We start from the raw sequence: 26,136 nt of genomic DNA, 5'->3' as shown, positions 1-26,136 counted from the left end.
GGACTAATTTTTCTGGGATATCAATTTTATCCTTCAGTGTGAATAAGAAGGATCTACTAGTTTTTAGGCCAGTAGAGTTGGGTTTTCCAAGTTGGGTAACATCCTCAACTGGGATTGTGTTTCCAGCCCTATCTGAAAGGCCTTCTTTTAACTCCTGAGTAGATATCTCTGGGGGAACATTATAAACTACTATTTTTGTTGGTGATTGTTTAGGGTTCCAATTAGATGCAATAATTGGGTTATTCAGAAGGGATTTAAGGTTAATTATTGTATATGCTGATTTCTGATCTTCTACAGCTATTAGCAGAGATCCATCACGGTTAATGTTAAGAGAAAACATTGATTTTAGCAATTTAAAAATTGCAACTCTTATTGCAGTGATCATTTTTATTTCAAAGGGGGTAGTGGGAGTAATTTTAAGGTAAATTCCTAAGTTTTTGGAGGGAGGATCTTGGGCAGGGAGAGGGGAAATGCTTTTAAGTGGGGATATTTTTTTCCTTTTTTTAGAGCTTCTAGAGAGGACCTCTTGAAACCCATTATCATCTATGGTTACATTAGCCCCTACACTTATCATTGTCCTATTCTCCGAATTGGAGCTATCATTAGAACTTTGAGATAGGGTGCTTGACCAGCCAGGATGGGTATCATTCACTATGACACTTTCACTGTAATTTGATTTGGGTTCTGGGGGGACTTTTTTTTTTGGAGGACTTCTAATCATTGCCTATTGGAAAAAGCTTTAAACACAGAAATAAAACTAAAACAAGAAGGGAAAATAGATGATATCAAACAGTCTGCACTATACTATGGGGGAGGATAAACACCACAGTATAGCCCTGAGGATGTCTTGAGCAGAATTGGTTTGGTACAACTGCTGATTAGAATAGATAATAATCACAAGAAAATATATTTCGATTTTCTTAAAAGGTTGCTGATCTTGTTCATCAAGATAAGAAAAATATTGACTATCATGCAAATTGTTTCTTCGTCTTCTTTTGAAGGTTAAATAATACAAAAAAGCTTACGTTACGGAGTTTATGGAACTGAAAGTGTGATAGGCAAAATTTAAATGTGAAACAAATTTACTTAAGCTCCATAGCCTAAGCCACTTAGCGTAGGCCACTTAGTGCTAATGTGAAACCGGGGTAATGGATATTAAATTTGTTGATACCCAATGCTTCCAATATAATTTATTACATTTAATATATTTTTTGTCAACAAAAAAATTTTTTCCTTGTCAGCTGGATTTCCAGACATTTTTTTTTTACATTTAAAAATTGGCGATTTGCTATTAACAATCAATACACAAAGAATGAAAATTGACATTAGCAAAATCTGTGAAAACATGGAGAAGCCCAGTGACGTCAACGCTGACCGAAATCAGCTGAAGAGCGAGAGTGTGCTTGATTGTTATTCATGAGAGAAAAGTATTCATTGACAGTGTAGCACTAAGGAGCGGCAGATCAAAAAATGAATCCCATGTCTAATTCAAGAATATGGATATTATTCTTTACATTGTGTGCTGTCTATTGTTATGAAACAAATGACACTTCTACGCTGGAATTGGTTCATATTGTAAGTGCAGGTAAAATTCTACTTTAGCTACTTTGGACTATCTTGGAGAGGGGTTAGGTTAAAAAAATGAAACTTTCAGGGATGGGTCAACAGACGAAAGTATATCCCAGGAAGATATTTTGAAGTACCTCCACTCCACCTCTCTCTCGTGGATCCTGGTCTTTAATGACCTTTAACATCTATGATTTATAGAAGCGAAGCCTTACAAAATAAATTTTCTGCTCAAATAAAGTACAACAAAATGGTTTCCAGCTTCACAACTTTGCTCAATCCTAATTTATAAGGTTTTAAAGATATGCAAATACATTTCCTGAATTTTGAAAATTAACATTGATATGGCTTAAAATACTACTCAAATAACAGGAATTGCATTTTCAGAACTAAAGCCAGAGAAAAAGAATCTTATAACTAAAAATTAAGGTAAAATGTTGTTTTGTCAAAATTTCAATAGGTATAGACCTGTCATGTAGGCAAATTTCAGGATCCTCTAGAGGGAGAAGGAGAGGATATAAGTACTTCAAAATACCTTCCCAGGACATATTTTAGCCTGTAGACCCATCCCTGAAAGTTTCATTTTCCTAACCTCACCCCTTTCCAAGATAGGTAAAAGTAACTAAAGTAGAATTTTACCTAAGTGCATTCATTCTTCGTAGGTGCAACCATGGTTAATATTTATATATATAAAATTCATAGCTAGGACAAAAGTACTAGGCTACAAGTAATTTAAAGTCTAAGTTATCATTGTATATAGCAACAGTTGCAGCAGACTTCAAAAAAAAAAAAAAAATGAAGAGCACACATTAGCCTTATTTAAATGTTACAATGGTAGAGCATGTTAAATTGGCCACAAACAACAGCTACATGAGTTTATTATTGTTTGACCTATAGGCCTATTGTGTATTGCTCAAGTAAGACTTTTCTTGACATATTTTGAGCCAACATTACTTTGACATAACAAACATCCTTCACATATAGCCTAATAGAATATCCTACAATATAATCATAGCTAGGCTGGTGCAAAATATGTCAAGAAAACTCTTATTTGACCAGTCTACAATATAAATCAAATGGGAATAAACTCATATAGCTACCAGTGGTCTTAAACTATTTTACTGTTCTTTACTGCCAATTGCCCACTGTAATATTTAAATAAGGGTAATGTGTGCTCTTCATTTTTCTTGGAAAATCTACTACAACTATTGCTGTACACAGTGATAATTTGGACTTCAAATTACTTGTAGTACTTTTCTCCCAGCTGCAAATATTAGATTGAAGTGATAGACTTCACTACTGTCTAATTCAAATTTTCTATCATTTGACTTGCCTAAGGCTATATTCATAAAAAGTAATCAAAGGTACCCTGCCCTAGTGCTCACTAGCTGTATTAAGATTGCATTCTTAACAACAAATTTGAATAATATTTAAAAGCTTCTAAGAGCAAGAACTTAAAGGGTAAAATCTGGGTAGGTAAATTGCATTTAGTTTTTGTCAGAGGCAATGCTGTAGTTTTGCCATAGCAAAGAGCCATAAGGCTTCAATGTTTGATTATTATTTTATTTTCCCTGGGGCACTTCATATTCAATTGGTGGTCATAAAGACTTTGGATGGGGTTGATTTAACCCCCCCCGCTACCTTTTTTTCCATATGTTTCAATCAAAATTTTGAGATAGCCATTTTGTTTGAAATAGTCTGAAAGTCAATTAACTATCTTCCAGGTTTGACAACCCCTCCCACCCAGGCAAGGGCTGTAAGTGATGCAAGTAGCTAATTGTTAACATAGAAGGTTTTTATGGAAGAGGTGGTTGTATAAACTTTGGAGGAAGCTCACTCAATATAATATTGGAAATTCTAGCTCCTTTTTGAAAAGTCAAAAGTGACTGGAGTGCAACCAGCCCCCCCCCCTGCCTTTTTCCCCAAATGTTTTCAGTGAAAATTTTGAGATAGCCATTTTGTTTGAAATACTTTGAAAGTTAATTAACTATAGTTCCAGGTTTGACAACCCCTCCCATCCAGGCAAGGGCCGTAAGTGATGCAAGTAGCTCATTGTTAACATATAAGGTTCTTAGTGGTGGTTGTATAAACTTAGGAGGGGGCTTTTTCCATTTAAATCAGAGGTTCTAGCACCCTTTATAAGAATCAAAAGTGTTTGAAGGACATCCCCTGAATACCCTTTTTCCTCAAATGCATACAATCTAAATTTTGAGACAGCCATTTTATTCAAAATAGTCCAAAAGGAAAATAAATATACCTACAGGATTGACAAACCCCCCACAGCCCCCAGGACAAGGGCTGTAAATTATGTAAGTTGCCCATTGCTAACATTGTTTTTTTTTTTTGTTGAAGGGGTGGTTGTATAAACTTTGGTAGGGCTCTTTTGAGTGGAAATAAAAATTCTAGCTCCTTTTTTAAGAGTTCAAAGTGATCAAAGGGTAACTAGCCCCCCCCTATGCCCCTTTCCTCTAAATAAATATGACCAATTTTTTAATATAGGCTATAAGGTTTTTATGGAAGGGGTGGCTGAATAAACTTTAGAGGAGGCTCACTCTTTTGGAAATGGAAAGTTTTAGTGCTCTTGTTAAGAGTCAAAAGTAATCAAAGGGCAACCAGCCCCCCTCCGCCCCAATCACGCCATCTTACCCAGATTCTCTCCTTCCCCCTTCCCTAACCATAAAAGTCTAAAGTCTATTGCATTATTTGTGATTTACTAAATATTTATTTAGTATTTGTAATGTTTGAAAATATTACAAATGTTTTCTTTTGTATTGACAACATTGAAAAATAAAAATTAAAGCTAAATAAAGTCTTCAATTTCTGAGTTTTCAGCAATTATTATCATTATATATTGGATGTTCAGTTATTTTTATTAGTTCTTTGCATGGACTTTACAAGACAAATAGATTTCAGCTAAACACAAATAGACTTTACAGCCCTTGTCCTGGGGGCTGTGGGGGGTTTGTCAATCCTGGAGGCAGGGCTCTTTTGAGTGGAAATAAAAATTCTAGCTCCTTTTTTAAGAGTTCAAAGTGATTGAAAGGCAACTAGCCCCCCCCCCCTACACCCCTTTCCTCTAAATAAATATGACCAATTTTTTTACATAGGCTATAAGGTTTTTATGGAAGGGGTGGCTGAATAAACTTTAGAGGAGGTTCGTTTGTTTGGAAATGGAAAGTTTTAGTACTCTTGTTAAGAGTCAAAAGTAATCAAAGGGCAACCAGCCCCCCTCCCCCCCCCCCCAATCACGCTATCTTACCCAGATTCTCTCCTTCCCTCTTCCCTAACCATACAAGTCTAAAGCAAATTGCATTATTTGTGCTTTATTAAATATTTCTTTAGTATTTGTAATGTTTGAAAATATTACAAATATTTTCTTTTGTATTTACAACATTGAAAAATAAAAATTAAAGCTAAATATAGTCTTCAATTTCTGAGTTTTCAGCAATTATTATCATTATATTTCAGATGTTCAGTTTATTTTTATTAGTTCTTTGCATGGACTTTTCAAGACAAATAGTTTTCAGTTAAACACAAATAGACTTTAGATTTTTACAGTTAGGGGTGGGGGAAGGGAACAGTAGCCAACCTCTGTTTGCAGGGCCATATCCCGGATTTTGTTTGGGGGGGGGGGTACAAAAAACCTTAAAACTCATTAAAAATGTTTTTTTTATTAAAGTTTTACAAGTTGGATAAAAATTCGGGGGTTTATGCCCTTTAAACCCCCTCATGAATATGGCCTTGTCTGTTCATAGCGGTTTTTGTTTGTCTTAATTTTGACTTGAATATTCAATTTAATTTTTATTTGTTTTAAGATTTATGTATTCCTTTATATTAGTACCTGTTGTGGGTTTGTTTGCTATGATTAATTAAAAAAACTTTTTCCACAAAATAAGTTTTTCAAAGAAAAGTAAAGACCTCCATTAAACAAAAAACGAGCAAAAATAAAATCAAATAAACTACCACAACCAGCATTGATAAATAAATGAAACTCAAAACAGACAGAAATTACAATAAATAACTGAGTCAAACTCAAAACGAGCAGAAATTAACATCAGTTGGGCTCAAAACCCTCAAGTCTTTTCCAGGCTAGAACATAACTTGCACTTTACTGAAAAAATATAAATGTTCTTACTTTCATAACTTTAATAAATCAAACCATATAAACATTTTGATTGCTAACTATGAAAAAAACTATAATAATCTGACAATGCAAATTTATTTGTATTTCTTTCAGTAAAGTGCAAATTATGTTCTGGCCTTGGGAAGGCATAGGGGTTTTGAGCCCAACTAATGTTAATTTCTGCTCGTTTTGAGTTTGAGTCAGTATTTATTGTAATTTCTGTTCATTTTGGGTTTCATTTATTTATCGATGCTGATTTGTGGTAGTTTCACACTTGGTAGATTATTTGATTTTATTTTTGCTCATTTTTTGTTTAATGGAGTTCTTTACTTTTCATTGAAAAACTTATTTTGTGGAAATAGTTTTTTTTTTAATTAATTTCTGTTTGTTTTATAGCCTTATTGGGAATTAGCATTAACACAGTAAATTTTGATTTAATCTTAAGGCAACATTTCGTTTTTAAACAAAATGGAAAATGGGAGGGTGGGGGTGGGAGGGGGATTAGTTTCCCTTTAATCGCTATTGAATATTTTAAGGGGCATTAGGCGTTTCTATTTTCAATCGAATAAGTCCCCTCCAAACATCTCACGACAGCCCCTTCAATACGAAGTGCTCTGGTCTAAAAAACAACAACAACAAAAAATCAAATTTCATACCCACATCGATCTTTACTATAGAAATGTCAAGCCTTCCAATCACTTTTGACTATTAAAAAGGGCACTAGGCCTTTCGATTTCCAATCAAATGAGCCCTTTTTGAGTTTCTGCAACAATGCTAACTATAAACACCTTATATGCCCCCTGGGCATAAATTACAACCCTTACCCTAAGGGCTGTGAGGGTGGTTGTCATCCTCTAAGACATTATTTTCAGAACTTTCAACAAGGTTAAACAAAATGGCTATCTCAAAATTTTGATTGGATGTGTTTGGGAAAATGGTGGGCATGAGAGGGGGTTTAGTTGCTCTCCCATCACTTTCAACTATTAAAAAAGTCACTAGCTCTTTCAATTTCCAATAAAATGAGCCCTTATGGAGTTTCTATGACCACGCCTTCAATAAAAACCTTATATGCCCCCAGGGCATAACTTAAAGTCCTTATTATGAAGACTGGGAGGGGGAGTTGTAACACTCAAATACCTAGTTTCTAGAATTTTCAAAAATGTTGAACACAATGGCTATTGGAAAATTTTGATTGGATGTATTTGGGGGAATGGTGTGCACAAGAGGGTGGTTAGGTACCCTCCAATCACTTTCAACTATTAAAAAGGGCACTAGACCTCTCGATTTCCAATTGAATGAGCCACTTTTGAAGTTTTTATGAAAACTATCTATAAAAACCTTATATGCCCCCAGGGCATAACTTACAACCTTTGCCCTTGGGGCTCAGGGGGTTTGTCATCCTTAAATACATAATTTCCAGAACTTTCAACTATGTTGAACAAAATGGCTATATCTAAACTTTGATTGAATGTGTTTGGGGAAAAGGTGGACGTGAGAGGGGGGTCAATTACTCTCCACTCACTTTCGACTATTAATAAGGGCAATTTCAATTTTCAAACAAATGAGCCCTTTTTGAAATTTATACAACAAATTTCTATATAAACATTATATGCCCCCAGGGCATAACTTACAACCCGTGCACTGAGAGCCAACCCTTGCACTGAGGGCTCTGAGGGGTTATCATCCTAAAAGACATAATTTCCAGAACTTTTGACTACGTTGAACAAAATGGATAGCTCAAAATTTTGATTGGATGTGTTTGGAGAAATGGTGGGCGTGAGGGGAGGGTTAGTTGCCCTTCAATCGCTTTCGACTATTAAAAGGGCACTAGTCCTTTCAATTTCAAAGCGAATAAGCCCTTTTTGATGTTTTTACTGCCTCGCTTTCTATAAAAACCTTACATGCCCCCAGAGCATAACTTACAACCCTTGCCCTTAGGGCTGTGTGGGGGGAGGGTTTTCATCCTTAAAGACCTAATTTCCAAAACTTTCAACTACGTTGAATAAACTGGCTCTCTCAAAATTTTGATTGAATGTGTTTGGGGAAAAGGTGGGCATGAGAGGGGGGTTAGTTGCCCTCAAATCACTTTTGACTATTTAAAAGGGCACTGGGCCCTTTGAATTTCCAATCAAAAGAGCTCTTTTTCAAGTTTCTATGACAAAGATTTCAATAAAAACTTATATATCCCCAGGGCATAACTTATCACCCTTACCCTGGAGACTGTGGAGGGAGTGTCCTGCTCAAAGGTATAATTTCCTGAACTTTAAACTGCATGGAACAAAATGGCTATCTAAAAATTTCGATTTGATGTGTTTGGGGAAATGGTGGGCATGGAAGGGGTTTTAGTTGCCTTCCATTCACTTTCAACTATTAAAAAGGGCACTAGCAATTTCAACTCCAATTGAATGAGCCCTTTTTGAAGTTTCTATGACAACACGTTCTATAAAAACCTTATATGCCCCCAGTGCATACAATCCTTGCCCTGAAGGCTGTGGGGGAGTGTCCTCCTCAAAACCATAATTTCTATCTGGAAATCAACTATGCTGAACAAAATGGCTATCTAAAAATTTTGATTGGATGTGTTTGGGGAAAAGGGGGGTTAGTTGCCATCAAATCACTTTCGACTATTAAAAAGGGCACTAGCCCTTTGAATTTCCAATCGAATTAACCCTTTTTCAAGTTTCTACGACAAAGATTTCAGTAAAAACCTTATATGCCCCCAGGGCATAACTTATAACCCTTGCCCTGAAGACAGGGAGGGGGTGTGTCCTGCTCAAAGGTATACTTTCCCGAACTTTAAACTGCGTGGAACAAAATGGCTATCTAAAAATTTTGATTGGATGTGTTTGGGGAAATGGTGGGCGTGGAAGGGGTGTTAGTTGCCTTCCAATCACTTTCGACTATTAAAAAGAGAACTAGCCATTTCAATTTCCAATCAAATGAGCCCTTTTTGAAGTTTCTATGACAACGTGTTCTATAAGAACCTTGTCAACCAAATGAGCCTTTTTTGAAGTTTGTATGACAATGCCTTCTACAAAAAACCTTATATGCCCCCAGGGCATAACTTACAACACTTGCCATGAGGGCTGTGGGGGAGTGTCCTCCTCAAAAACATAATTTCTATCTGGAAATCAGCTACGCCAAACAAAATGGCTATCTCAAAATTTTAATTGGATGTGTTTTGGGAAATGGTGGGCATGGAAGGGGTGTTAGTCGCCTTCCAGTCACTTTCGATGATTAAAAAGGGCACAAGCCACTCCAATTTCCAATTGAATGAGCCCTTTTCGAAGTTTCTACAACAACTTCTTTGATACAAAGTGCCCTGCTCTAAAGGAAAAAAATAATAGATGATAAATTGTGCCAACATTGTTCTTATATGCCCCCAGGGCATAAATTAAAACCCTTGCCCTGAGGGTTGTGGGGGAGTGTCCTCCTAAAAAATGTATTTTCTATCTGGAAATCAACTATGCTGAACAAAATGACTATCTCAAAATTTTGATTAGATGTGTTTGGGGGAATGATGGGTGTGGGGAGGGGGGGGGGGCTAGTTGCTCTCCAATCACTTTCGACTATTAAAAAGGGCACTAGCCACTCCAATTTCCAATAGATTGAGCCCTTTTCGAAGTTTCTATGACAACTCCTTTGTTACGAAGTGCCCAGGTATGAAAAAGAAGTAATACATTGTGCCAACATCATTCTTTACTTAGGCAGCGCGATTGCGCTGCCTATGATTGTTTATTTGTTTTTCGTTTGTTTTGGATTTCATTTATTCTTTAATAGTGATTTTTGGTTGGTTTGAGTTCAAACTATTACAGGAATTTATCTCTACTGGTCTTAGATTTATACAGCTCTTTACTTTTATTTGAAAAACTTCTTTTTAAGAGTACTACTTCTATTAAGTACTACTATTACAACTATTAGTGCCCTTTTCATTTTTCCAGTCTTTCCATTCCGGAAATGCCACCCAGAGTGCACATTTCAAGTGTTATATGACACTATATGATTGCATTATTTCATGATGTTCCAGTGTTTGGACCTACCTTCGGACCCACCCAGCCTTCGTCATTGAGTTGAATTTATAAAAAAAAAGTGATAAGACAAAAAATTGGGAACCAGTGTTTACTACTACTACTACTACTAAGAACTCACCGCAGCATCAAGCCGCCTGAGACCAACACAGCTAAGCACGTTCCTTCTCCATACCAATCTAATTAAAGCCTCTCTTTTTATACCTGTCCACAAAGTTCCCATTTCCTTTAATGGGAACTTTAATCTTTCTTTATGACGTCCTCCCACCCCAGACGGGGACGTCCTGCTTTCCGTTTAGCCCTAGACAGTTGGCCGAAAAGAATAATCTTCGGCAATCTGTCATCCGCACAACGTGCCCTAGCCACCTCAACCTTTCTTTCATTATAGCCCTAGAGAGCGGTATTGAACCACATTTTTCGTATAGCCTATTGTTTATATAGCCGTATAACCAGTGTTTACCACCACGGAAAATCCTCCCCTCCATGGCTGGTTGGTCTCCAATCACTTCTGACTTATAAAAAAGGAAGGGGTAGCCCCCTTCTATACGGAATAAATTCTGCTCATTTTGGGGTTTAATGTTACTTTTTACTTTCATAACAACAGTGTAGACCAGAAATAATCCCAGAAATTAAGAGGGATTAAATATTAGTTTCACATTTTTGATGCATTTTGTCCGCCCCCCCCCCCAGAAAAAAACACCCCCAACACAAGTCATGGCTATGGCCCTGTGAATTATCCATCAATTTATACCTTAACCCTCCTCTCTTAGTATTATATAGAACAAATTCTGTATTTATTGGAAGGCTCAATGAGAGTTGGGGTTTTGACATTAAAATATACCTTTTGAGGCAATTGCCTCCCTCCAAACATTTGCATATAAGGGCTTTAAACCTGTGCAACAGGGTTCTCTGATTGTTTTGTAGTTAGGGAGGGAAGGAGATACCACAAAGAGTGCATTTTAATGCAAAAATGTCCTAACTCTCATGTGAATACCATGTTAACTTATGAACCATTTTATGACCAAATACTGTATTGGCTATAACTAGATTGTTATACATACAAAACTGCAGCAATCTGTATCCATTACTGTTTTCTTTTCTTACGCCAAATTTACCCAGGCTAGGATACCATCTATCCCTATTTCTACCAACCTGGACATTAAATCTCTTAATAAAAATACCATATTTCTACCTAGTAAAATTCATCTGAGTCACTACTATCTCTGTCCTGTCAATCGGTTCTACAAGGGCATATACTACTATGATTGATATCCTGCAGTTTTTAGTCATAAAATGAGGGACTAGCATTCTATTATTAATACCTTCCCGACCTAAACAAGACTTCAGTTTCCTTATTCATCATGAACCCTACTTCCTGTCTATGTACCCCATCTTCTTGCATGAGTAAATAAATTATATATATATCCTAATTTTATGTTTTGCAGCCCTGAAATCTAGTTCGAAGCGTCTTAATTCGTCAGTCAAATGTTGGTGCGATAGCTGTTCTTTAACGTTGAAACATTCCAAGTTGCAATCCTCATATTCTTTAAACCAATGGAATTATTTTGGCCTCAGGAAAAGCAACAGTCCCAGAACCATTGCAGGACGGGGACCGACACATCTTCTCAAGTCTACACAAAGTGCTTAAACCAGTGTAGAACCAGACAGCAAGAAGTCCTTGGGACTTTCAGTTGAATGGAGGGTTTGTGTAATTGTTGGCCCATTTTGGTCACGACATGGTTTTCAGCACTTAGCGATGCTCTTCTATCAACAAGAGTCGAAATCCTGCACAGGCAATGTCAAATCTGTTACCTCCGACTCATTATATATTCATGCCTACAAATATTATGCTACTACATGGAGACAACCCATAGTAGACAAATTGGCTAGGAAGAAGTTTTTCAGCCGGAAAACGCCCACCAAAATATACCAAACCCAGAAGAATTATCCATTAATCAAAATTCAGTGGAAATTCTATGTCGTTTACTAGGCTATAACTTCCTCAAAGGGCGCCTATCTTCAAGATCATCCTGCAGCGCGTTGGCCGTCACCTTAATCGGCGTGAAGCTTAGTGATATTTACACCCCTTCACCACGTTGAGGTGTACTGACGGATTTATTATGCTACCTAGGATGCTTTCGAGTATCGCTTTCTAGAACTCTACCAGCGCTGCAGAAATTTCCAGCCTTAGCATGCCACATGCTCCTACTAAGCTTCGAGTGGATCAAAATCCAAGAACGCGTGCAAAAGAGGAATGAAGACAATGTTAAAAACATGAAGTTCAAGATAGGGCTCATATTCTTCAGGCTTTGGTGATATTGTTGCCAGAATCAGTCACATGGTTGGTGGTAACGAACTCATTAAGTTTAATGTTGCCCATTAAAACTTATGAGTCTTAAGAAAAAATAACCAATTTTCGAAAAAGGCGAAACGCAGCCCAAATATTCATTGACTTAATAAGAAAAAAGAAAAATTTCTGATACAGCAGATAGTGTCTTTAGGTCTCTGACAGATGTTGAATTTCATTGCATAGTTTGTTGCAATGAACGGTTTGTGGCCTTTCTGGGGAGCTTATTTCCTGTTTCTAAAATTAACCTCTTGTGGGGATATTCCCATGGACTCCAGTAGGTAGGACACCCCCCGCGGGAAGCTAGAAAACATTAAAGCTTTTATATAAACAGGAAATAAAAAATATTCCCATTCAAACTAGGTTGAAACAAAACTCCTAGTAGCACATGCCGACCTCACCCCCCCCCCCCAAGGTATTTCCTAGTAATGCTCATGATATCCCGCCCTCACTTTTCCCCCTCTGTGCTGGTAGGCATGTGAAAATAATCTTTTATGCTAGATAGAAAAAGATTGTCGCGACGGGAGGGTACTACCAACATAAGCACCAATATTAAAGGGGTGGACCAAAACTATTCTTGGGAATCAAGAGGAATTAGAGATCAATTTCTAAAACCCCTTCTCTAAAAATCTTTTTATATTTATATGAAGGCTTGATGAGAATTAGGAATTTTTTAGCATAAATATTAAAGGCATATTTTTGAGGGTTTAGGCACACTCCCTCTGCCTACAAAAAGTTTCACAGGTCCTTCTTCATAGTGACCAAATATATAGCATTTTACATAATTCTATCAAGACTAAAACGAATAAATCTAGTTGTATCAAGCTTTAAAAGAAATGTTTATATTAACCGTTTATTTTGTGGGAGTATGTGTACCCTTAGGAAAGAATACAGCAGCGTGAGGCATTACTGTCTCTGAGGTGGGAAAGCTCAATATACAGTTTCCTGGTAAATTTAAATCGATGATTTATCTTAGCATCTTCACTTGATAGCTTTTTGGCACCCTTAGGACTAACATAGTGTTTCATGCCACAAAATGGTGGAAAATACCACTTTGTCTCCTCACAATGTTTTTGTAATTAAAAAGATCTGTAGAACATTCGATTTTTCATGAACATTCGAACATTAGCATCTTTTCGATATTATATGTCCTTTGGCTCGATACGATCATCCCTCAAAAAAAAAGAAGAAACAACAACAAATAAACACGCATCCCTGACCACCCTTCTTGGGGGAAAAAAACAAAAAATCATATTTTTATAGAGAAGGACTTGAAGCTTCTAGAATAGTTTGTTATATATGCTGAATTTGAGGGAGTAATTATCATCAAAATCACTCGCCCCTTTTGGGCTGCTTTTCCCCTTTTTCGAAAATTGTTTATTTTTTCTTAGGCTCATAAGTTTTGATGGACAACTTTAAACTTAGGCTACCGGTAATGAGTTCGTTACCACCAACTATGTATGAAAAACATAAATAAACATAAATTCACTATTACTATTGAAATGTCACTAAAAAAACGAAGTTCCTGGTATCAGCTCCCTCCTCCTCCTTGAGGTAAATTTCCTGGCGGTGGTCTTAGTGCCCTTTTTCCGTCGTTTGCACCAGTAGGAATATGTTGCCAAAGAAAGCATTTTTCCGCAACAGCAAGAGAACTAACTATGTGCCACCATGCATCACTACCTCCTTTGAAACTGAGAAGGTCTATACTACGTAGTTTTCTGATTCATTTAAACCGGTTGGCTATCTCAAAATCCAGTTTTTGTGTGAGCATTGTTATCAAAACTTTTTTTTTAAGTTCTGGGTTACTATTAGCCTGTGTCACTCCTTACTTACACTTTGCTATCATGAACTGTTTGATAAATTTCCCGTATACTCGAGTGATTTTTTTTTTCCCAAGGGAGAACACCTTCCCAGTATGGTGAATTACAAGAAATATATAAGAAATTATAGATCAATCTCGGTATTTGGGAAGGTGTCGAGGACTCAGTTTGGTCATAGTTTTTTTTTCAATATTATTTTTTGATTTGGCGTTTGACGGCTTAGGGTACTCCCTTCTTGAAATAACAGTAAAGTGAATTTTTATGTTGCGTTGCTTAATTTTTGAAGGTGTTCATCAAAATTTGACGTAAGTTCATCCAAAAGCTCAGATTTGCACAAACTTGCAAATAGTATAATTTGTCCAAACTTGCATTTTTCACAAGTATTCTGTCATGCAAAAAAAGTATCTTGCAGAACCAGGATCTTTTCTCTGAACATTTAAAATGTTTAGCATTTTATAGGGGGTTGCTGTATGAAATGTAGAAGTAAGATGTAATTTTAAAAGCAACACAGTTCCCAATTTGTTCTATTGTATTGCTTTTGTGGTAGCCACTGCATTTACTGTTTCTGTCAGTAATAAATTGAATGGATTTCTAAACTTAGTTGTTCTTTTATAATAATAATGATAAGCTGTATACTTTAATTAAAGCCTTAGCTAGAAAAAAATATTTAAATACACTAATAACAAGTAAATTACTTTCAATTGAACACCATTTCTTTTAACATGGAATAGAAATAATAATAATAATAAATAAACACGCATCCGTGATTTTTCTTCTGGCAATAGAGGCAAATTTTTCAAATTTTTTCTCTGATATGCTAATTCGATGGTGTGATTTTCATTAAGATTAATTGCTGTTTTTGGGGTGTATTATTCCCTTTTTCAAAAATTGGGCAAATATTCTCAGGCTCGTAACTTTTTATGGGTAGCATCACGGGCGGATCTAGAGCAAAATCTTGGGGGGTCCAATGTGACAAAGGTACCAATAATTGACGAAATCGACAAATTTATTCTAAAAAAAAGAGTAAAAAAAGGAAGAAAAAACAAGGAATGAGGGCGCCATAAAAAATCTTGGGGGGTCCTCAGACCCCCCTGGATCAGTCACTGGGTAAGACTTTATGAATTTTATGTATTTTGAATAAGCTTCAACATGAGATTCTTCTGAGAGTTTCAGTTACTATTGAACCGCATTGCTCCTCACTCACTGTTCGTTATCACGGACTGTTTGATAAAGTGAAAAAAGGTTAGCAGACCCCAAGAGAGAGAAAGAGACGAGTCCGTAATTGCTCAACCCTTACCATGCGTGCGTATCTACCAGTGATGCTAATTCACAAAAATGTAGGGGAGGGAGCAAGGGTTTTTACGATTTTTAAATAGGGACATAAAAAAATATTTTCGCAATTTAGGGGGGGGGAGATTGACTCCCCACCCCACTCGCTCCCCTATTGAAGCCACTGCTATATGCTTTTACTTTATAATAGTATTTGATGTAAGTTAGTTAATAGAAACAAATCAGGAAACAAAATTTTACCGTCGTATTCGTTGACTAGTTGATAACTTTTTCGTTTTCTTTCAGCTTTTCAGACATGGTGACAGAACACCTATTAATCCATATCCAAATGATCCTTACAAAGATCCAGTCCATTGGCCTATGGGCTGGGGCCAGTTAACAAATGTAAGCATATATTCTTTTTTATTAGGCCTATTATCATTTCACGGGCATTGTAGCTATTGCGACGGTCGTTCAACAATTTTTAGAGTGTGTAATTATGAAAACAATTTATTTAAATTACACAACAATGAATTTCTCGTCTATAGACGGGAAGAATAATTCCCCCGTCCCCATAATCAGTTAAAAACCTGAGTATGTTCGTATATTTATATACGGATCCGCACATAGTTACATAATTTTTTTTTTTGCTTTGTCCAATTAAGTACTATTTACCATTTACTTTTTAGTAAATAGTTAATATTATTTATTAATATATATCCTGTTGCTAAGAGTGCGGTTTGCCTCCTCCTCATTTTTTTGTGGCGACTTCTAAAATACATATTTATTGAAATATATTGTCAGAGCGGAAATTTCTCTCATGGTTGTCAGTTAAGGTTTTGAATTTATTGCTAGTCTACACGTGACCGTAAACCATTGAACCATAAACATTATTGTGGGGATGAAGGGGGGAGGGGTAGCTAAGATGTAAAAATTTAACCATTTTTTTCGTTTTCAAAACAAGAAATTTTTTATTGAAGGTGGAATTCCTCAAAGGGTTTGAAAATTAAATGAATTTAATTTTGTATCCTCAAATTGAAATCGGGGGCATTTTCAAAAGGAATTTCATAGTAAAATTGCAGGGTTTTTTTAGATTAAAGTTATGATTGTTCAATTCCAAATGGGTAAGAATGCAAGAGTTTTCTGGGAAGAGGGGGCTCAAATACACGAAAACATTAAAAGTTGGCAAATTGTATGGAAATATTTAACTAAACATAAAATTCGTGATATTTCAAGGATGACCTGAAAGTCTTCTCTCTTGCGGGTATTGGACATATTTCACTCTATGAAAAGCTAGCCTTCGCATGCAAACACTCTTATTGAATTTACCGGGCAAGTCTTTGAGGATTTATCAATGAACAAATTTTTTGCCATATTCTTGTCCGAATGTAATTTATAAGATTGTAAGAGTGTCACGTAGCTCATAAAATACTGTTGGAGGTATTTGGGCATATATTGTCAATCTAACTTTTCAATTGACTTGGAAAATTAACTGCCTTAAGACAAGAATTTGAGAATGCAGGAATTTAACCGAGACTACTTTCGCGCGGATTGGACTATTTTTTTGTAGATGGCTGTATTGGAAATATGTTTGTGCTTTTGTCCACCTTAGGGAACATTTTCTACCTTGAAAAGCATCTCAATTAGACATTTCTGGGAGTCTATTCAAAAGAAGTAATACAATAAGACTTTTCGCCATTTTCCGTGGCATAATAACTATATAATTAAAGTGATACATTTTTTTTGCTTCATAACTTACCCAATCTTAGCTGATGTAACAGGAAGTCATCTTTCCATAGTGACCCAAAGTTTCCGTTTCAGGAAGGCAAAAGAAGACACTACCGCCTTGGGCAGTTTCTAAGAGAGAGATACTCAAATTTTCTGAATTCGTCCTATAACTTGGATGAAATTGTCATTAGGAGCACAGATGTCGACAGGACATTGATGAGTGCAGAATCTAATTTGGCTGGCTTGTACCTACCTATAGGGGATCAGATATGGGCAAACTTGTCCTGGCAACCAATCCCTGTCCATACCATTCCTGTTGTCCAGGATTTTGTAAGTTGTTAAAAGTTAGATTAATTAGTTTTTAGTCACTTGTTTAATCATCTTTAAATGACATTTATTTTAATGAGCACTTGAGGCTCTTTAATGGTAATATAAAAAGTACGTGGATTAAAAAATTAGCTTTTAAATGAGCCCTTAAACATCCCTTTATGACGTTTCAGTGCCCCACTAGCAGGGAAAAAAGAAGAACAAAAGGCGAGAAACATCGCTGCTTCCATTGTGAAAAAAAAAATTTCCTTGTTGCTCAATAACGGGGACTGTAATTCGCATAATGACTATGGGCTAGAGTTTGCTCTTTACTATGTTGCTACAAACGAGGCTAGTCCCCCCCCCCCCGCGGAACACCCCTCCCTTCCCTCTCCGGAAAATACCCCCGCGGCCGGTTTGTCGTTAGTCACTTTCGATTTATAAATAAAGGACCAGAACTCTCAATTTCTAACTGAATGAGCATCCTCCGAAGTTTCTTCGACCATGAGGCGGATTCTTATACGGTATATTTTAAAGCTCTAAACAAGTTTCACTGTCTTCGGTAAATTTCCTGTTGTTTTACAATTTCAAAAATTTGCATATAAGGGCTTTAAACCTCTACAAAGGTGTTCTCCGATTGTAACAATCCGATTGTTAAAAATCACATAAACCCTTTATCCAGAATACAATTAGTGTTGGCATTAATGTGCTCTAGCTCTTCCATTTAATCACCACGACGAGATATTATACAAAAGCCGAAAATATTAGACAGAGTACCATATAATACTATCCATTTCTGGGTTCTAGGCTTCCCCCCTCAGAAAAATTTCCCCTGAAATCCCCCCGATAAAATTTTGCCCGAATACCTCTCCTGCCTCCACGGGAAATTCCCCCACGTGCAAAATTGAGCAGCCATAGTGAAAGTACAGAATAGATGCCTCAAAATGCCTATCAGATGTCTTAAGGGGTAATAAAAGGACCAGATGTCTGCCTTTTTAATGAAATTTAACATGCCTGTTTCAGTAACAAAATTGAAAAAAAAATGAATGGAATCAAACCGTTTATCACATTTTCTGAGCAAAAATGTAAACGAAACAAACCAAATAAAAATTTTAAAAAACTAACAGGCAACGCGGAAAGCAAACAGAAATAAAACCCAAATTAGTAAGATTAAAAAAATCTAAAACTCTCCTTGAGAAGGAAAAGGGATTTTTCTTAAGGAAACATGTTCACATTTTCTGAGCGAAAATAACAACGAAATAAACCGAATAAAAATAAAAAGACGACGCGGATAGTAAAAAGAAATAAATACCCAAGTTGAAATAATTAAAAAAGCCAAGAGCGTGGAAAATTCCAATAACAGATAAACTGAACAACATAAATTTTGTATGTAAACAATGGACAAATTGTAAAATTTACAGCCCTTTCCCTAGGTGTTGCGGGGGGGGGGGTCCTGTTATCCCCAGAGGTATATATATTGGACTTGGCCTTTCAATTATGCTGAACCAAACGGCTATCTCAAAATTTCCATCGTTTGTCTTTGGGGGGGGGGGGTGGCAGAAAACGAACCAAGAAGGAGGCTAATTCCTCTTCTAGCTTCCAGCCTTTAAAAAGTGCACTAGAAATTTCAATTTCGAATCGAATTAGCTCCATCATAAGTTTGTAAGATAGCCCGTTCCGTTTGAAGTGGGTGGAAAAAACTTTTTGGTCCTATTTCTTAACTCAGCCCCCATCGAAGTCATCCCCAATACAACTCAAACCCAATAGCTTATGAATTAACACCGTGCAACTTGACCCCAATTGGCAAATTTGCCATGGTTGACCACATGAAAAGAAAATATTCGAATAAAAACAAAGTACTATCATTAGATTTCGTATTTTATGCTCTTTTCAAATATTATTTTTGAAAACCTTTCCACAGCCCCAGCGTTAACCTTTATCTTACTCTGCTATGACAAGTTAACCCCCAGAAACAAGATAAAATAGATAAAATAAATCGCAAAAATAAATACCACAGTAGATTCATGAGCGGTTACTAGGTATCTTTAAATTAACGTCTCTTAAATATATAGTGGCAACATGTTTTCTTTAATAGAGTTTTATTTTACTTATTAAATAAAGAGACAATTTTTTTTCAATTGAAAGTAAGGAGCAACATCAAAACTTAACACGAACAGAAATTATACGTTTATAAATGGTGTTCCCACTTCTCGATACCTCGCTCTTTACGTTAAAGATTTTTAGTACTTTTAAAAAAGCTTCTTATTGTTCTAATTAAACGACCCTTTGTGTTTCAGGAGTTGTTTTTAAAGAATTGGGACACAATTCAAGCTTTAGCGTAAAAAGCGAGGTGTTGAGGAGGGGGTAACGCCCTCATATACGTAATAATTTATGCTCGTTTTAAGTTTTAATGTTGCTCCTTACTTTCAGTTGAACAACCTTGTTCTATTTATTTAATTTTTTATTGTTTTTTAAATAATGCCAGGAAATCTGGCTCCACCTCCGCGGAAAATTTACCCCGGACGATTATCCTTAACATCTCCACGCGTAAAATTAAGTCGGCAAGAGAAAGTAAGACATATAAAAATAATTTTGTGTAGGAATTGCGGCAGATTCCCCCAGTGAAAAAGTTAATCCCCCTGGAAACTTCCCTGCCCATGAAATATTCTGCCCATGAAAATTGACAAAATCTAAGTATCAGAGTGAATAATTTTTTTATCAACATTGTTTGCCAGATACATCGAGTAAAATTGATACAACTTCCTTTGTCAGATACATCGACTAAAATTAATAAAACATAAGTGTCAAAGGGAATAAATTTTTTTTATCAACATCTTTTGTTAGATATATCAAATAAAATTGACGAAATCTAAATTTCAGATGAAGAAATGCTATAACAAAATCCTTTATCGGATATGTTGGACAAAATTCACAAAATCTAAGCATCAGAGTGACTAAATTATACATCCACATCCTTTTCTCGGACACATAGGATAAAATTGAGAGAATCTAAGTGTCGAAATGAATAAATTTTTTTATCAACATCCTTTGTCAGATACATCAAATAAAATTGACAAAATCTAAATTTCAGAATGAATAAATTCATTATCAACATCCTTTGCCAGATACATCGAATAAAAATTGATAAAAATATAAGTGCCAGAGTGAACAACCTTATTTTTTATCAACATCCTTTGTCAGATACATCGAATACAAATTTACAAAATCTAAATATCAGAATGAATAAATGCTTTAACAACATCCTTTATCGGATAAAATGGACAAAATCTAAGTATCAGTGTGATTAAATTCTACATCAACATCCTTTTCTCGGATACATAGATTAAAATTAACAAAATGTAAGTGTTAGAGTGAATATTTTTTTATCAGCATCCTTTGCCAGTTAAATCTGATAAAATTGACATAATCTAAGCGTCAGAGGGAATAAGTTCATTAACAACATCCGTTGTCGGATATGTCGGATAAAATTGATAAATCTAAGCATCAGAGTGATTAAATTCTACATCAACATCATTTTCTCGGATACATGGGATAAAATTCGCAAAAACTAAGTATCAGAGTGAACGAATTCTTTTTCAAGATCCTATAAATGCATTATCAACATCTTTTGTCGGCTGTGTCGTATAAAATTGACAAAATCTAAGTATAAGATTGATTAAATTCTATATCAACATCCCTTTCTCGGGTACATAGGATAAAATTGACAAAATCTAAGTATCAGATTGATTAAATTCTATATCAACATCCCTTTCTCGGGTACTGCGGATAAAATTAACAAAATCTAAGTATCAAAGTGAATAATTTATTTTTTATCAACATCTTTTATCAGTTACAACAATTATAATTAAAAAAATCTAAATATCAGAGTGAATAAATGCTTTTTCAGCATTCTTTTTCGGATATGTTGAATAAAATTGACAAAATCTAAATTCATTATCAAAATCCTTTGTCGGATATGTCGGATAAAACTGACAGAATCTAAGTATCAGATTGACTAAATTCCACATCAACATTCTTTTCTTGGATACATGGGATAAAATTGACAAAATCTAAGTATCAGAGTGAATAAATGCTTTATCAACATCCTTGAAATGCATTATCAACATCATTTGTCAGCTATATCGGATAAAATTGACAAAATCTGAGTCTCAGATTGCTTAAATTCTATATCAACATCCCTTTCTCGAATACTTGGGACAAACTTGACCAAATCTAAGTATCAGAGTTATTAAATTCTATATGAACATCCCTTTCTCAGATACATGGGATAAAATCGATAAAATCGAAGTATCAGAGCGAATAAATTCTTTATCAACACCTCTTAAATGCATTATCTGCATTACGTGACACATATATCGGATAAAATTGACAAATTCTATGTACCAGAAAGAATAAATTTGTTTTCAAAGTTTTTATTGGATACATATGATAACTGTCATAAAATCCAAGTTTTATTCATTTTGACTTCATGCGTCGTTACGTTGAACTTAGGTTAGACCGGTTATAGATGTCAGCAGTGCCACTGGGAAAGCACCTCGGAAATATCAAAACCATAGGTTAGGTTAGGTTGCTGACGTGCGCGCACTCTGATACTTAGATTTTGTCGATTTTATCCCATGTATCTGAGAAATGGATTTTGATATAGCATTTAATAACTCTGATACATAGATTTTGTCAAGTTTATCCCAAGTATTTGAGAAAGGGATGTTGATATAGAATTTAATCAATCTGAGACAATATGAGATTTTGTCAATTTTATCCGATATAGCCGACAAATGATGTTGATAATGCATTTCAAGGATGTTGATAAAGCATTTATTCACTCTGATACTTATATTTTGTCAATTTTATCCCATGTATCCGCGAAAGGGATGTTGCTATGGAATTTAATCACTCTGATACTTAGATTCTGTCAGTTTTATCCAACATATCCGACAAAGGATGTTGATGATGAATTTAGATTTTGTCAATTTTATTCAACATATCCAACAAAGGATGCTGAAAAGCATTTATTCACTATGATATTTAGAATTTGCTAATCATCGTTGTTGTAGCTGATAAAAAATGCTGATGAAGAATAAATTATTCAATTTCATACTTAGATTTTGTCCATTTTATCCTATGTACCCGAGACGAGAAAGGGATGTTGATATGGAATTTAATCACTCTGATGTTTAGATTCTGTCAGTTTTATCCGACATATCCGACAAAAGAAGTTGATAATGAATTTAGATTTTGTCAATTTTATTCAACATATCTGACAAAGAATGCTGAAAAAGCATTTATTCACTCTGATATTTAGATTTTGTTAATTATAATTGTTGTAACTGATAAAAGATGTTTATAAAAAATAAATTATTCACTCTGATACTTAGATTTTGTCAATTTTATCCTATGTACCCGAGAAAGGGATGTTGATATAGAATTTAATAACTCTGATACATAGATTTTGTCTAGTTTATCCCAAGTATTCGAGAAAGGGATGTTGATATAGAATTTAATCAATCTGATACTTAGATTTTGTCAATTTTATCCTATTCACCCGAGAAAGGGATGTTGATATAGAATTTAATCAATATGATACTTAGATTTTGTCAATTTTATCCGATATAGCCGACAAATTATGTCGATAATGTATTTAAAGGATGTTGATAAAGCATTTATACACTCTGATACTTAGATTTTGTCAATTTTATCCCATGCATCCGAGAACATGATGGTGATATGGAAATTAATCACTCTGATACTTAGATTTTATCAATTTTATCCGACATATCCGACAAAGGATGTTGATAATGAATTTATTCACTCTGACACTTAGATTTTGTCAATTTTATCCGATGTAACTGGCAAAGGATGTTGATAAAAAAATATTCACTCTATCACTTAAATTTTGTCAATTTTAATCTATGTATCCGAGAAAAGGATGTTGATGTAGAACTTAATCACACTGATACTTAGATTTTCTCAATTTTATCCGAAATATCCGATAAAGGATGCTGTTAAAGCATTTATTCATTCTGATATTTAGATTTTGTCAATTTTTATTCGATGTATCTGACAAAGGATATTGATTTAAAAAAAAGCTTGTTCACTCTGGCACTTATATTTTTATCAATTTTTATTCGATGTATGTGGCAAAGGATGTTGATAATGAATTTATTCATTCTGAAATTTAGATTTTGTCAATTTTATTTGATGTATCTGACAAAGGATGTTGATAAAAAAAATATTCACTCTGACACTTAGATTCTGTCAATTTTATCCTATGTATCCGAGAAAAGGATGTTGATATAGAATTTAGTCACTCTGATGCTTAGATTTTATCAATTTTATCCGACATATCCGATAAAGGATTTTGTTAAATCATATATTCATCTGAAATTAAGTTTTTGTCAATTTTATCTGATGTATTTGACAAAGGATATTGATAAAAAAAATTATTAACTATGAAACTTATATTTTAGATACTGTATTTAATATATTTGAAAAAGTATGTTGATAAAAAAAAATATTCAATCTGATAATTAGATTTTGTCAATTTTATCTAACATATCCGACAAAGGATGTTGATAATGAATTTATTCATTCTAAAATTTAGATTTTGTCAATTTTTTTTATGTATCTGACAAAGGATGTTGATAAAAAAAATTTATTCACGCTGACACTTAGATTCTATCAATTTTATCCTATGCATCCGAGAAAAGGATGTTGATGTAGAATTTAGTCACTCTGATCCTTATATTTTGTCAATTTTATCTGAAATATCCGATAAAGGATGTTGTTAAAGCATTTATTCATCTGAAATTTAGATTTTGTCAACTTTAGTTGATATATCTGACAAAGGTTGTTGATAAAAAAAATTTATTCACTCTGACACTTATATTTTATCAATTTTATTCGATATATCTGGCAAAGGATGTTGTAAAAAAAATTATTTACTCTGATACTTAGATTTTGTTAATTTTATCTGACATATCCGATAAAGGATGTTGATAATGAATTTATTCACTCTGACACATAGATTTTGTCAATTTTATCCGATGTATCTGGCAAAGGATGTTGATAAAAAAAATTCATTCACTCTAACACTTAGAATTTGTCAATTGTATCCTATGTATCCGAGAAAAGGATGTGGATATAGAATTTAGTCACTCTGATACTTAGATTTTGTCAATTTTGTCTGACATATCCGATGAAAGATGCTGTTAAAGCATTCATTCATTCTGAAATTTAGATTTTGTCAATTTTTTTTATGTATCTGAAAAAGAATGTAGGTAAAAAAAATTATTCACTCTGACACTTATATGCTCTCAATTGTATTCGATGTACCTGATAAAAGATGTTGATAAAAAAAAATTATTCACTCTAACACTTAGATTTTGTCAACTTTTTCCTATTTATCCGAGAAATGGGTGTTGATATAGAACTTAATCACTCTTATACTTAGAGTTTGTGAAAATGCTGTATTGTCTGTCTAGGAAGCGACTTCAATCGATAATGAATGTTAATAAGGAATTTATTCAATTTTTTTTTCATAATTTCCTTAATTAAATTTATCAATTGTGTATCCAAGAGGTGAACTCAAGAAAGAGTTTGTTACTTACTTACTTATTCACTTACAATTTTTCCATAATGACATCCAACAATGGATGTTGATAAAAAATTTATTCATTCTGATAGTATTTTCGTGTTTTTTGCAAGCCATTCGTACTATACCTTAAACGCATTCAGATATTTCCTTGATAAAAAAAATTTGTCCGACATATCCGACAATGATGTTGATAAAGCATTTATTCACTCTGACGCTTAGATTTTTTCAATTTTATCCCATGTATTCGAGAAAGGGTTGTTGATATAGAATTTAATCAAACTGAAACTTAGATTTTGTCAATTTTATCCGATATACCCGACAAATGATGTTGATAATGCATTTAGAGGATGTGGATAAAGCATTTATTCACTCTGATACGTAGATTTTATCAATTTTATCCCATGTATCCGAGAAAGGAATGTTGATATAGAATCTAATCACTCTGATACTTAGATTTTATCCGAGATATCCAACAAAGGATGCTGATAAAGCATTTAATCACTCTGATACTTAGATTTTGTCAATTTTATCCGTCATATCCGACAAATGATGTTGATAAAGCATTTATTCAATCTGATACTTAAATTTTGTCAATATTATCCAGCATATCCGACAAAGGATGCACATTTTACCATGTTCTCTCTTGATATTGTAGTTATTGTCTTCTCTTAGTTCGTAATCAGTAGAATAATCATTATTCCATTTTGAGTCATACACAATTTTTACTGGTGTGTCATCGACAGGCTCAATATGCTTTTCGTCTTTGGTATTATTTGGTTCATTGACTGTTTGATCAATGGCAGTAACGTTTGGTGGTACTTTGTTTTTCATCGATTCATCTTTATATTCCATAGTGATATTTTCTGCCACTGCCCTTTTTATTTTTCTGGCAATTTCACTGTCTATTATCACATTATTTTTACGCAGGTAAGAGTTTTGGCACGTAGACAAGATAGGGTTTATGATATTAGTAGAAGAGTAGGCCTTTCTTTTTTTGTTCTTCTGTTGAATGCTAATACCCGAAAGCTGATGATAGGATGTATCAGCAGGTAATGTGTTACCTGCAACAGTAGCAAGGAGTTGTCCTCTGTCATCAACGATTATTTTAATGTTGACATTTTCTTTGAGTGCAATCATCTCTGGAGATCTCAATCTTGCATATCCACCAACATAAGAGTTGAATTTTTTCGGTACTCTAAAGAAATTTAATTCCTTACTGTCATGACAACGTATGCATACATTACCAATAGTGCTACCACTTGTTCTTGTTTCATAGTTTAAATACTTCTCCTTGTCGGCAGTCAATGCTACAATAACATTGTCATGTGAACACA

General features: G+C 34.6%; 1 protein-coding gene across 1 annotated transcript in view; it reads left to right on the top strand.

Annotated features, from left to right (window-relative positions):
• Window positions 1-1,432: 1,432 nt before the first annotated feature.
• The window catches only part of LOC148956535 (prostatic acid phosphatase-like), a 63,279-nt gene continuing 38,575 nt past the window's right edge, over window positions 1,433-26,136 (top strand). The window contains exons 1-3 of the mRNA XM_089095778.1: window positions 1,433-1,575; window positions 15,460-15,558; window positions 16,975-17,211. Coding sequence (XP_088951904.1) covers window positions 1,471-1,575; window positions 15,460-15,558; window positions 16,975-17,211 — 441 coding nt within the window. The 5' untranslated portion in view covers window positions 1,433-1,470. The remainder of the gene's footprint in view (window positions 1,576-15,459; window positions 15,559-16,974; window positions 17,212-26,136) is intronic.

Source organism: Artemia sp. Qi Xiang Cuo, chromosome 1, assembly GCF_049724085.1.
Source record: "Artemia sp. Qi Xiang Cuo chromosome 1, ASM4972408v1, whole genome shotgun sequence".
Taxonomy (NCBI): Eukaryota; Metazoa; Arthropoda; class Branchiopoda; order Anostraca; family Artemiidae; genus Artemia; species Artemia sp. Qi Xiang Cuo.
The sequence above is the reverse complement of the archived record's forward strand: the minus strand, read 5'-3'. Positions and strand labels throughout refer to the sequence as shown.